The sequence below is a fragment of the Squalius cephalus genome, assembly GCF_949319135.1.
Source record: "Squalius cephalus genome assembly, chromosome: 19".
Lineage (NCBI taxonomy): Eukaryota > Metazoa > Chordata > Actinopteri > Cypriniformes > Leuciscidae > Squalius > Squalius cephalus.
This window is the reverse complement of record NC_137140.1, coordinates 18,538,367-18,551,817: the sequence shown is the minus strand read 5'-3', so window position 1 is coordinate 18,551,817 and position 13,451 is coordinate 18,538,367. Positions and strand designations below refer to the sequence as shown.

At 39.0% G+C, this 13,451-nt stretch overlaps 1 protein-coding gene across 1 annotated transcript; it reads left to right on the top strand.

Annotated features, from left to right (window-relative positions):
* The first annotated feature begins 8,323 nt into the window (after positions 1-8,323).
* On the top strand, positions 8,324-13,035 carry minpp1b (multiple inositol-polyphosphate phosphatase 1b). The gene is made up of 5 exons (XM_079851591.1): positions 8,324-9,029; positions 9,611-9,805; positions 9,938-10,035; positions 10,255-10,385; positions 11,346-13,035. Exons 1-5 carry the CDS (start codon positions 8,456-8,458, stop codon positions 11,722-11,724), a joined length of 1,377 nt encoding a protein of 458 aa, XP_079707717.1. The 5' UTR covers positions 8,324-8,455; the 3' UTR covers positions 11,725-13,035.
* Positions 13,036-13,451: the final 416 nt, after the last annotated feature.

Genomic DNA, 13,451 nt, shown 5'->3' with positions numbered 1-13,451 from the left:
AATAATAACGCATAACTATTTTTTAAAAATGTTACATCTACGTAATTATAGTAGGTAAAGAATGATTACAAACTTCAGTTGAATCAGTTGTCAGATACAGGACAACATTATCTTGTTATAATTTCTAAGCTGTAACTGCTTTTGTTATTTTTGGACATCAGGCGGTCTTACTGGACTCCTGTAGCTTCCAGATACCAAAAGATATCTGTTGCCTTCATGTGAATGTGAGAACCATTCCAAGGAAATAAATACCTATAATGGCAAAACTAGCAGTTTCAATGAGAATAAGGAAAATATATTTATTGTAAAGTCTGTAGTACTTCTGTTTGAAACAGAAAATGCTTTGAAATTATTTGGAGAAACTCAAAAGAGTAAAAAGATATAGAGGTGATCATGGACTCGAATCATATGGACTCACTATTTAAAAGGTTTCAAGACAAAAGTTATTCTCATATTTAATACAAGGTTTCTTTTCTGTTGTTCAGAATTTAAGGTATGGGTCTATACAGAAACTCAAAAATGATTTACCCTCAGAAATATTCACTGAAAATTGCATAAACTAGTTTCAGTCCTCCTATTACTGGCCTCAACAATAAGATGGTCTGGAATGATTTTCTATGTTAGACTATTCAACATGCCTTCCAGGAATGCAGGGAAGCTTCATAATCCAAAAGCTCATTTCATTTCTTAGATTTGATGATGTAGACTTGACCGCTCCGCACAAGCTCTTATGATGTCGCAGTGAGAATTCGAAGAGTTAATTGATGGTTGTGGAATGTGCAGCCCGTATATAAAGTCTTGAAAATCCAGTATTAGTTTTATGAGTAGTTTGGAGAAACATTGCAGAAAGTAATTGTCATGGGTAAGAGTTTCTCCTGCAAAGAAAACAGCAGTTAGCAAGTGTGTGTACAATTCCCATCCACGTACACCGCTACAATCCACCGTCAACATGCCAAATCCTCATCGGCTTGATGAGAGGAGTGCTGGTATTGGTGATGAAAGGGGTAGAGGAGATGTGAGAGAGGAGAAGAGGGTGACAAAGAAAAGGAGGTTTGCTTCAATATCTCTCACCCAAGAGCTGGTTGGGTGAGATAGTGGAGCAGAGTGAGCAGGTAGGAGGACGCTGAGGCTGGACCTTTTTATAAGATCTACTGATGGTAATGCTTTTTTATATATTTATTGGAGCTCTGTACATCAAAAATCCACTCCATAAAGACAGATTTCTCTTTTTTATCTTTTTGGAGAGGTTAAACATGCATCTTAACTGAAGAGATCGCACGGCATGTGATGCGGCATGTCGTTGAGGCTGCCAACAACTGCTGTAGCCATGGAGTTCTCCATAGAGACATCAAACAGGAGAACATATTAGTGAACACGGACACCCTGGAGGTGACACTAATTGATTTTGTCTGTGACAAATCAACGTATGACACCTTTAGCGGTATAAAGTTGTAGTTTGGGACTTAGTGATGAGTTACACCATGTTATATCCTAACTGGGCTAAAATGAATGAACCTGACATGGCACAATACTAACTAAATTTAGACAAAAAAAAGTGTAGACAGACAAACAAACTTGTCTCTACAGTCCCAAAGCTTCTTGTTATGGCCGCTCCAGCCACCCCAAAAGTTCCTGCCAATTCTGTCCCAGTGGTTCTTGTCAAAGCAGTTTCTTGTCACTGTTGCACCAGAGGTTCCCTTCATGGCTGCCTGAGATGTTATCTCATGGCCACTCCAGAACCTGCTAACATTCCAGAGTTCCCCAAATGGCAGCTCCAACCCAAGTGCTTCTTTTCTTGGCAGTGCATGTCAAAGCGAACAAGGCAGAAAAGATCTGTGTCATGCATGCCTCAGAGGTTCCTGTTTCTGTCCCAGAATGACAGAATTCAGAAGGAAGCATCTCCACACAGTCAAAAATAAATTATACATTATACGCTTTGTTTGTTTCAGTTTTCAGTGAAATGTCCAGGAGAAGTTTTAAAACATTACACATGATTTATGTGAAAGGAAACTTTATTCATAAATGGTTACACAATGATGCAAAATATTATCAATTATTATTAATATCTCCCAATTACGTGTCAAAAATATTAGTAGCTGATCAATCATTTAACGTGTTATTATTCTCTAAATTATGTGCAGGTACCCACAAACAAATCTTTATAGTAACATAAGGGAAGTTATCTTAAATATTGTCTTTGTCTTTAAAGCATTTTGAGGATAGAGGCAATACAGAATCCATGCTGCTATATAAAGAGAGACTAATGATCACCAAAAAACTATTTTTGACAAATTAGTTTAAAATGATGAAGACTCGAATCCAATAAAGGGTAACAAATGCCTATTTAAGGGGTAACAAATGGATTTGGTATCCAATAACAAACGCCTTCTGTTATTCTATTCTGTAGTATCATGACAGTCATTGATGTCACTCACTCCATCTGATGGTGAGTCTTCATAAATGAATCAGGTTCATTTTAAAGCATTTTAAGATACTGTTTTGTACCCATGCAGACATTAAAGCTACACTGTGTCATTTTTTTAGTTGATTCTTAGCAAAAAACACTTAGTTCTTTCAAAAATATATGTGCTCATTAATGTATATTTACTTCTTTCAAGTAATAAAGTATTCTCGTAAGTTTATAATCTGCCATTGAAAGTACATACGGGTGAGGGGTTCGAATGCCGGTCGCCATGTTGCCCCTCCATCTTGAAACTACATTAGCCAAAGAGGGACATACCTGTAAATTCAAGCTTCGCCTTTCGCGCTTTACACTCAGTGACACAGAGACGAATGCGAGGGGGAGATTACTCGCGACTGCCGGCAGATTTGAAAGATTGCTGATGGAGGATCACGCCTATTTTCGAGGACATGTAGCAGAGTCGCCAAGGAAGCGAAAGAGAGAATTAAAACATCAACGCGACAGGCAAATCAGCAAGACCAAAGTCAATATTGGAGTAACTTTTCCCAGATGGAAAGAGCTCATGAGGAGAAAAGATTTTAAAACGGACGCCGAAGTTACCTGCTTTCTTCTCGACAGGTAATTCAGCCTATTTGTGTAAATTCGAAGTTTTATAGTTGCTTGTCTAACCATAGCATGGTTGTGCATAATGCCAGAACGAACTCTAGTATAACTTGCGTTACTTTTCCTCACGTCAATGGTGAAAAAGTATTGTTTACCTTGTAACATAAATCTGTGCTGCGACGGATCACAGGTGATGAATAGTTTTAAAGGCGCAATTGGACGAAGTCGAACTGGAAGCCATGTTAATCTTGGAATAATACGGCCACCGTAGGAGTTAAAACACCCTCGAAATTGAAAGGAACAGAAACTAATATTCACTGGGTAGTCATATACAATTTCACCGCTAGATGGGGGAAAATATCACACAGTGTAGCTTTAAGGGGAAGTGTTGAGTTTGAATATTTTTTTAGCCAAAGGATTTTGGTCAGGGGTGTGCAGCTTTGGCCCTCGAGATCCACAGAGTCGAGGACAGTGCATATCAAAGGCCAGAGTTGCCCTGCTTTTGGTGGACAGGCCAGGGGAGGTTGTTGCTACACACATGTGGTCAGGGTGATAGAGTAAAGTTACTTCTAAAGTAAATGTCTGGGAAAAATCCTTCAATACGAGATTTGAGAAAAGACATTAGAACAGACACTAAATTGATCACACAATGGCAGTTTATCTATGTTCAGCTCTTTCTGCTCAAGCTGTGCAATTCTCAATATAGCTTAGATATTCTAAATAAATAAATGAATAAATAAATAACACAAATATTGGTATGTGTAATGAGACTGTCACTTCCGGGGCTTGATCGGGGCCAACGGCCAAGGTTTTCTGGCCCGCCGAATACCTTGGTCCAAAGCGGGCCAGCTCGGGCTACAGGCGGAGTGGTTATGAACAGAGGCGGAGTTTACCTGAGTCGAGACAGCGCAGCGCAGGATGATTCTGTCAGCTAACATCAGCATTAAAGACTTTTAAAATCATTTACCTCAAAACACTTTCATGTTTGAATGCCTTCTGTTTGTGATCCGATGTGGATTCTGATCACCATATAAGGTTGAAATATTTATATGCGATGCAAAAAACTATGCACACTAATCATTAGTAAACATGGTAAATATGAACGCTTGAAGAAATCAGACAAATCATAAAGGCTACCACAATCATGTTTTATTTTATCTGTCAGTAGCCTATGTCTCGTCTCTTTATACCGGACTATCATAAAATAAAGCACATTTTTTTCGGGAGCTTCCTCTGTTTCTCTGACTGAAAATATAACTGTAGCCTACTGGGAGAGAGTGCTAAAGCTCCTCAGGTCGTATTTTTGGTGGCATATTTGTAGAAATTATCATTCTTTCTAAATGTGATGTCCTGTAAATAAATAAGTAAGTCTGTCCACTTTCTTTTTTGAAACGGTAAGCCACTTTATTTCTGTGTGGCTAATGTGCAATTTTGACACAAATTAATTCATTATGATCAATGTATCAGTTTTTTTTGTAAACCTGTGGTAAAACATTGATTCTTGGGTTTAAATATTCAAGTAAACAACAAAAATGGCAGCAAACGGTCGCTTTTATCATGTTTGTTTTGCGATTACGCTGCAGTGATTTCTTTCTGATTAGTTTTCTGATAAAACTTTTTGGTGGTGAAATGATGGGTTTGTGTGACGTTGTTCCAGAGAGGCGTGTTATGGGCGTGTTTTAGTGAAGCGCTGCAGAGCTTCTGGCCCCACAGTGGAAACGCTGTGTGTTTTGGGCTCGGTGCTACAGGCCTGGGACTATTTGCCCGACAGTGGAACGCGGCTATTGGTGGAACTTCGTCCTGTGATGTGTGATAGCGTACCACAGAAGCTATAAATGATACCCAGACCAAACATAGTCAGCTTCTGATTGGCTGAAGTAAGTCGCTCACAGGCATGCAGGAAGTATGGCAGGGCAATGCAGCATCTCGCTCACTTCTAAGGGAAGAATGATTACAGTTGTAACCTGAGACGTTCCCTTTCAAGGGAACTCATGCTGCGTTGGAAGTAGTGACACTATGGGAATGATAATACAAGTCAAGTCAAGTATAAGACAAGTGCCTGTCCTAGTGTAAATTATGTCAAGCACAGGTCAGGACACAAGCACCTGAGACCCTGGAGTTTCCCTTGGTCCGCAAGTAATCTTGCAGGAGGGTAAAAGGCCTGCAAGATTACTGAGTGAGAAATCCCCAGAACTCTTGCATGTATAGCAGGTCTTAACATCAGTGCACCATAAAGGAAACAAGATACCGGAGGCTGTCTCCCAAGATATCCATCGCCCAAGGTGCGTGATAAGCAGCTATGGTCACCACAAATACCTTAGCATGGATGGGATAGCCCAGCATAAAAGCGATCCTTAAGGAACTCCAGCACTGAACCAACCGGGCAATTAACTAGCAATTCCTGCCCCATGAAGTGAGAACTCTCCACTTTAAGGCATATAGTTGCCTCATGGAGGTAGTAGGGCTAGTTTCAACAAGATCGATCAAGGAAAAAAGCATACAGACAAAGCCTTGGCCACATCTGCAAAAAAGGTACAAAAGCTGTCACTGGGACAGTACCCTTCAAAAGGGTTCTAATATGTACAATTTAGGTACTAATATGTACACGTTTGGTATCAATATATACATGTTTGGTACCAATATGTACCTTTGAGGGACTTAAATGCACTCTTTAGGTACAAAGGTGTACCTTTTGAAAAGGTACCGCCACAGTGACAGCTTTTGTACCTTTTTTTCTGAGAGTGCACCATGGCAACTGTTTCAATACTAGAAAGACAGCCATCATTTCCAGGCAACTTACATGCCAAGAAAGATGATGCTAATGCTCATGATCGCTCCCCAGCCCACGAGAGATGCATCCGTCGTAAGCGTTACATGATAAAAAGGAGCTCCCAGCACGGGACCCTGGGACAAGAACCAAGGTTCTTTCCACTTCACTAAGGTACAAAGATACCTGCATGTAATCTTGATCATGCAGAGCGGGTTCCCCCTCAGTGAAAACCCCTTGGGGTCTTGAGCCACCACGGCAAGGGTCTCATGTACAGCAGGCCAAAAGGTATCACGTTGGACACTGCTGCCATCAGACTCAACAGTGTCTGAAACTGTTTGACCTTAGTGACTGGCCTAGTTTCATCTTGTTTATGGCTGCAAGGATCAGAATGATATGAAAAGTGGACCTCTGTGCCGGAGAAAGCACACTCTTCTTGCCGTACAGCCTTAACCCCAACTCTTTCATATGGGTGACGACGGCATCTCGATGCCGAAACGTCAACTGCGCTGATTGAGCTAATATCAATCAATCATTGATTTAATTTAATATGCGAATGCCCTGGAGTCACAGCGGAGCCAGAGCTGCATCCATGTATTCCCTGAAAGTGCCGGGTGACAGAGCTAGGCCGAAGGGAAGAGGTGTACATCATCTCTTCATAGCATGCATTGCATTCTTGTTAGATTAAATCTGAGTATGAAGGGACACAAACTACTAATCCAGTTACATATGCAAAATACCAAGCTCGAAGACAAAGGGTTGTAAACTTTCCCTCCAATGTTTAAGTTCCTATCTGGTTCACTGGCCCCCTGGAGGAGTGACCTCCCTCAGAGGTTAAACAGCACCCCACCCGCATATGTCCCCTCCCTGTCTTCCTTTCTGCTCTGGCAGGCCTCAAAACATCAAGCCATGTGTAACTTTCTCAACAGTAACAGAGTCAAATTACCACTGCAGGTTCATCATAATTTCTTCATTCAACACGGAAGAAATTGATTGCAACTTCAACACCATAGATTCACGGAACCATCATGACTTTTTTCCTGAGATTGCATCCAGATGCTTGTTCAACGGCTAAGGCATTGCAAGTAAACTACCTCATGTCTCAAAGCACATAACATTACAATAATAATGAACATAACTTAAAGAGCACTGACCTGTACCACCTGACTGCTGCAGTCTCATTTCGGCATTGATAGTATTGCCACTGAAACGCATAAATTCAAGTCACAAACCACTCCTACGTCATAGGTTTCCATCTCTTCCAAATAACAATAGTTATGATGTGAACACATCATAAGCTTGTTGTTTCAGTTTCATTCAAGGTGTAATGGTGACATTAAATCTAAACCACCATGGGTGCTTAAATTTGATGTATATTTTGTCATCTCATATTTAAAAAAAAAAAAAAAAAATCAGTTTAACCTCTTGATGACAACATAGGCTACTATTTATATGATGCACATCTGGAAATCTTCTACTGCAGTGAACACATGTATAGCTCTCTGATAATCCATAAATATAATCACTTGGAATGAAGAATGAAGAATGAAGAAATGAAGAAAGCTCATATGTTCACAGCAGTCATGACCAAGTTTACAGGTGTGATGTTGAATCCATTCTCATTGGAGGGCAAGAACGCTGTGCAGAGGGTGGTGAAAGCAGCTCAAAAGATAATATGCACACATGTTAGGACATAATAGGACATTTATTCTAAAAATGTTTCAGAAAAATTGGAAACATCAGAAGGCCTCTAGTCACCCTGCACAATCACTTTTCTCCTCTCTGCCCACTGGATTCTGGAAAGCGTATATGGTCCATCAGCACATGTACATCAAGATTCAAAGACGGCTTCTAACCCAATGCCTTAAGACGGCTCAATCATACTGTTCTTTCTGACATATAAATCTATGACTCCTTCACACTCTTTAAACTTAACCAGTCATATCTCATCTTGTGTTACAGTCTGCACTTCAGTTAGGCTAGGCCTCTACCTCAAGAAGACATTCATTTAGCCTATGTTACTTCAGTTCTACATTTTAATTCTACGCTTAATTACATAACTTATTTTATACACAACTTATACATTCATGAACATACAGCACTGCACACACTTTATACATAAGCAGCTGCCTTTACGTGGTTTTGTTCGTCAATTGTCTGTGATTTATGTTTGCACTGTTTGTTAATTTTTGCTTGTTGTTGTCTTTATCTGCGAGAATTTCCAAGCATAAAATTGTAGCCTATGCCCTACCCTGTAAATAGGACTATAAAAACTTTGGCTTTTGATTATATTTTTAAGTAAAAAGATATTTGTGGTTGCATCAGTTAAACTACATTAAAGTGATGCACAACACCGCCATCTAGTGTAGCACAAGACACTTTTTAAATGAAATCTTTTAAAACATAATAGTTCCCCATTGTACTCATTTTGAAATTAAACAATTATTACAATTATTCACTTTCCTTATATTATCAGTTGTGTATTATTTACCTAGATCTGCTGTGTTTTGACCCGGAAGGTTTTGTATCTCGTTTTTGAGGCTGGCTTCACATGTAGTGCGCGTCATCATAGTCGGCAGGGCGTATGGTGATTTTATTCATTGAAATGCACAGGTGAACAGGCTACGGGTATTTTCGGTGGAATAGGTATCACACATCCAGAAATGAAAATAACTTATTTCCTCATTAACTTTCTCATCACTTCTTTGAGCGTTATGGTTGGTTTGTCATTATCTAAACTCGCCAGGCCAACGATACCGGCGATAGCGCATTACTTTGGGACAAAAGGCAGGTACGAGGAAGTGAATCCACATCTATTAGATGACATTTTATTTGTAAACAGATCGCTGCTGGTTCCCCCCTCTCCAGATTGCCGTGCCATTCATATGGTGTCGGTGATACGTCACGGGACACGCTATCCAACCACAAAAAATGTGAAAAAGATTGCGCGACTGTTTGATCTGGTCGTGTCTGACGCGTCGGGTTCAGCGTCTTGGCTTAATAACATTAAAACATGGAAGATGTGGTACACTGAAGACATGGACGGCAGACTGGTGGATAAAGGGCGAGATGACCACAGGCATTTGGCGATGAGACTGGCACAGTCATTCCCCACCTTGATTTCTGAGGATCTCCTCCGCGCAAACCGCATTGAGTTCATCACCAGCTCCAAGCACCGCTGTATTGATAGTGTTAAAGCTTTCCAAGAGGGTCTGCACAGACTCTGGGATGTTCAGGGTAGGCTTAATGTCCCTTCTTTACTAGCTGTTTTGTTGGCTTCTTGAACATTGTTCATGAAAAGTTCATCCAGAAATGAAAATTCTCTTATCACCCTCATATCATTCCAAACCTGTAACGTTATGCCTTTCTTTCTTCTGTGGAACACCCAAGATTTTTAAACCGTTTTGGCGACCATTGACTTCAATTGTATGGACAGAAAAAAACACTGAGACATAATAAATATCTTCTTTTATGTCCCACAGAAGAAAGAAAATCACAGTATCTTCGTTTCTGTTCCGAAGATGAACGAAGGTCTTATGGGTTTGGAACAACATGAGGCTGAGTAATTAATGACAGAATTTTCATTTTGGGGTGAACTAACCCTTTAACTACAGCACCTTTAGGCCAAACAGCTGGCATTTAAAGACACTGAAACACATCCTCAGCACATCTGCCATAAAGTGTAAGTTGTTATCTGTGCATACTAGGTAAACAACTCTCCACCAGCTGTGGTTGATGATCCTGCAAGCTTTATTGTTGAAGTAGTGGTCCTTGGTCATTCAACTGTTATTCAACTAACCATACTTCTTGTTTTATAGATATGGATTACAAACACTATGTGGATGATTCACTCATGAGATTCTTTGATCATTGTGAGAGATTTGTTGAAGGTGTTGAGAACAATAAAACAGCTTTGAAGGAGGTAGAACGCTTTAAATCTTCGGCAGAAATGGATGCAGTACGGATGAAAATATCCAACCGCCTTCAGATTCCATTCAATCAAATCACCCCAGGTAATTTTGCTTTTTAAATTACGGTGTGCAGTTTTATCTTACTGTTCACTGAAGTTGCTTAATGTTAATCTGTAGATTAAAATAGTCAATAACAAAGATCCTTCCTGATATTGATTTAAATTTTCTCCCAAGATATGGCAGAGGCAGTTTTCTTTTTGTGCTCCTATGAGTTTGCCATCAAGTCGGAGAACTCTCCATGGTGCGATCTGCTGGATGAGTCTGACGCTCAAGTACGTATGTTGGTTGGAAATTGAAAACTTCCATTTTCAGTGGATTTAATGGATGTTAATAGGATTCAAAGTGTATTAGGATTCCCTGTCAGCTGGGGTGTTTGTGGGGTCGTAGAATGTCTAGTAGTTACGTATGGAAATCAGTGCCCTGATTCACTGTTTCACAACTGGATTTACCTTGGTGACCAAATGCATGTTTCTCTTTTGGCCTCTTGTTAGGTCCTGGAGTATAAAAGTGACCTGAAACAGTACTGGAAGAGGGGATACGGACATGACATCAACCGTAAATCCAGCTGCCCTCTCTTTCATGATATTTTCAAGCGTCTTGATAAGGCTGTTAATGACTACAGGTAAGGAGATTAAAGGGATAGTTCACTTTGAAATTAAATTTTGGTATGTTTTAGCTTACCTCAAGGGCATCCAAGATGTAGGTGTCTTTTTTTCCGCAGTAGTTTCAATTTTGATATTTTTAGGTCAAACCGTTCTTGTCTGTCAGTCATATAATGCAGGTCTGTGGTCACTGTCTCAAAAAGTGTGCACAGAGAAGTCCAAATTAAAACAATTCCCCATCGTCCAAATTAAACAATTCCCCATCGTAAGTACACATTGATGGCCTAAGACACGAAACGAGCGGTTTGTGTGAGAAAACGAACAGTATTTATATCGTTAATTACCTCTTATACACAGCCACGTCCAAGTGATCTGAGGGCGCGCGCGCATCCTGGTGTGTGTCGTGTGCACAGACTGGTGCATAGATATATACACTAGATGTCGCCTTAAAGACATTCGTTCCAATGAACTGCCGTAGCCAAGGCGACATCTAGTGTATATGTCTATGCACCAGTCTGTGCACACGACACACACCAGGATGCGCGCGCGCCCTCTGATCACTTGGACGTGGCTGTGTATAAGAGGTAAAAACGATATAAATACTGTTCGTTTTCTCACACAAACCGCTCGTTTCGTGTCTTAGGCCATCAATGTGTACTTACGATGGGGAATTGTTTAATTTGGACTTATCTGTGCACGCTCTTTGAGACAGTGACCACAGACCTGCATTATATGACTGACAGACAAGAACGGTTTGACCTAAAAATATCAAAATTGAAACTACTGCGGAAAAAAAGACACCTACATCTTGGATGCCCTTGAGGTAAGCTAAAAAATACCAAAATTTAATTTCAAAGTGAACTATCCCTTTAAGATGTGGACCTGTTCTCAGTCAGTTATGGTGTATTTGTCCACTTACAATACTCCATAAAACACGCTAAAGATGTTTGTGTTCACTTGTGTCTCCTGTAATCTGACAGATTTGGAGAGGTAAAAAAGACTGCCACCATCCAGGTTGGTCATGGTGAGACCCTGCTGCCTCTGCTCTCTCTGTTGGCCTTTTTCAAGGATGAAAACCCTCTAACTGCAGAGAATTTTTCTTCGCAGCACAATCGCATGTTCCGCTCCGGTCAGATTGTACCTTATGCTGCGAACTTAGTCTTTGTCCTGTATGAATGTAGTGATGGATTTAGAGTACAGTTGTTTCTCAATGAGAAGCCCATGACTTTTCCCAGCATGAATCATTCTGCTCCATTGTATGAAACAGTCAGAAAGCATTACTCAAAGCTCCTTCATGGCTGTGATTTTAATAAGGAATGTGATGTGCCTCAATCAAACCTCAGGAACACTGAATTGTGAGTCAGGTTATTAAATAGTGGATTACAGGGATCAATTACTGTGCACTTACAATGACTGTATCTTCACTTCTATTATTATTTTCATACTGTGGTTGGAAATCCAAATATTGTTTTATTTATTATACATGCTACCAAATTACCAAGGGGTGTACATTTGTGCTTTAAGAATGATTTCTGTGTTCTTTCTTGTTTTATTTGCCAAAGTACTAAAGAAATGCAGTGCCAAATAATTTGTAATTTTGTAATTTTTTTATTTTAATAAAACGGTTAGGTTTTTATAAAAGTCATTACGGCTATCAGGTTAGATCAAATCTTGAAAATGGGTTGCCAAAATAAAAGGATTCTGAAATTGGATTCCATCACATAATCCAGTCTTGGTGTTGATCTGGATCAAACCTTCAAAATGTGTTGTTTACAATTTTTTAGTAATATCAGGATTATCCTGATTCCAGGGTCCAGTTGTTCAGAAAGTTTAATCCGGATCAGAATTATCCCATTTATTGCTATCCAGGATCAGGTAATGCATTTTACTTTTGTCGCAGTTTTTAAAAGCTTGCCTTGCAATGAGCAACAAAAACAAACAAATATGCATGCAATAGGGATGCAATTAATAGAAACTACTTTTGACTGGTTCAACTCTGATCATTGTGCCAATGTAGTTTATATAAAGTGATTAAAAAACACTTAAAATTATATTATTTTTGTTTGATATTGACAGCTGTTTTGTGGATTATTCTATGGTGCCAAAATCTCTTTTAATTCAAAGTACTGAAAGGCTTAATAGGTATCCTAATGTCTACTTCTACTTCATTACTGTAACAGTTACATTAATCAAGGGTAAAATAAAAGATATACATGAAAAAAATCTAAGTTATCGCAATCTTATTAAAGGGTTAAAACACATACTGATTGTTTGATCCAAACTAAAAAAACAAGATTGGATTTTGTGATCTAACCTGATTTCAGCTCATTTTTAAGATTTGATTCAATCCGATAAACGAAATCTGATCAGATTACTTTTGAACAACTGGGCCCAGCAGAAGGGTGGATTTCAGGAGCAAAAGAAATAAAACTTTTTAAAAACATATATGTTTTGCACATGATTTTTTAACCATTACAATGACTTTGTCTGACCAGCAAAAATACAACAACCAAACTGCTTCACGACATCCCATAAAACCTTGAAATTGTGATATTCCCTCTAGTCTCTTATTCATCAAGACAAACATTCCATGAAACATTCTAAAAGATGTAATAAGTAATCAAATGATAAACATAAATTATTAATAATTATAAATGATAACATGAAATGAAACAAGTGTGTTGTTTTTCTTCATTTTGTATGGTTGCCCTCTTGAAGCTACACACAGTTTGCTACTGAAACAGATCCTCCGATTCTTCAGCTATCTTTAAAGCTATAAAACGAATTATTTTGTCCTCATAAAATAAACCCTCAAACAGCTCAATGTCAAACAAAAGCAATATATTTAATTTTAACTGTCAATAATTATCATGTTAATTTTGAAGACAATCATCAAATGCATGTATATTGCATGTATATTTGTTTTCTATTATTTATTTGTTGTGGGACAGATGAGGGATCTGACTGTTTAAAAAAAAAAAAAAAAATTTTATTCTTTTTATTATGCTGTTTTCTGTCTCTTCAAATCAAAACGCAGTGACCCAAGCACTGGCTATTCTACCGGTAGTTCTTCATAGTAGCTGTAG

What these genes read in the sequence shown, in the direction of transcription:
- minpp1b (XM_079851591.1), top strand. Translation starts at nt 8,456, where the DNA reads ATGAAAATAACTTATTTCCTCATTAACTTTCTCATCACTTCTTTGAGC. An exon ending in ATTCAATCAAATCACCCCAG is followed by an intron (nt 9,806 to 9,937) that starts GTAATTTTGCTT and finishes TTTTCTCCCAAG; the next exon opens with ATATGGCAGAGGCAGTTTTC. An exon ending in AAGGCTGTTAATGACTACAG is followed by an intron (nt 10,386 to 11,345) that starts GTAAGGAGATTA and finishes GTAATCTGACAG; the next exon opens with ATTTGGAGAGGTAAAAAAGA.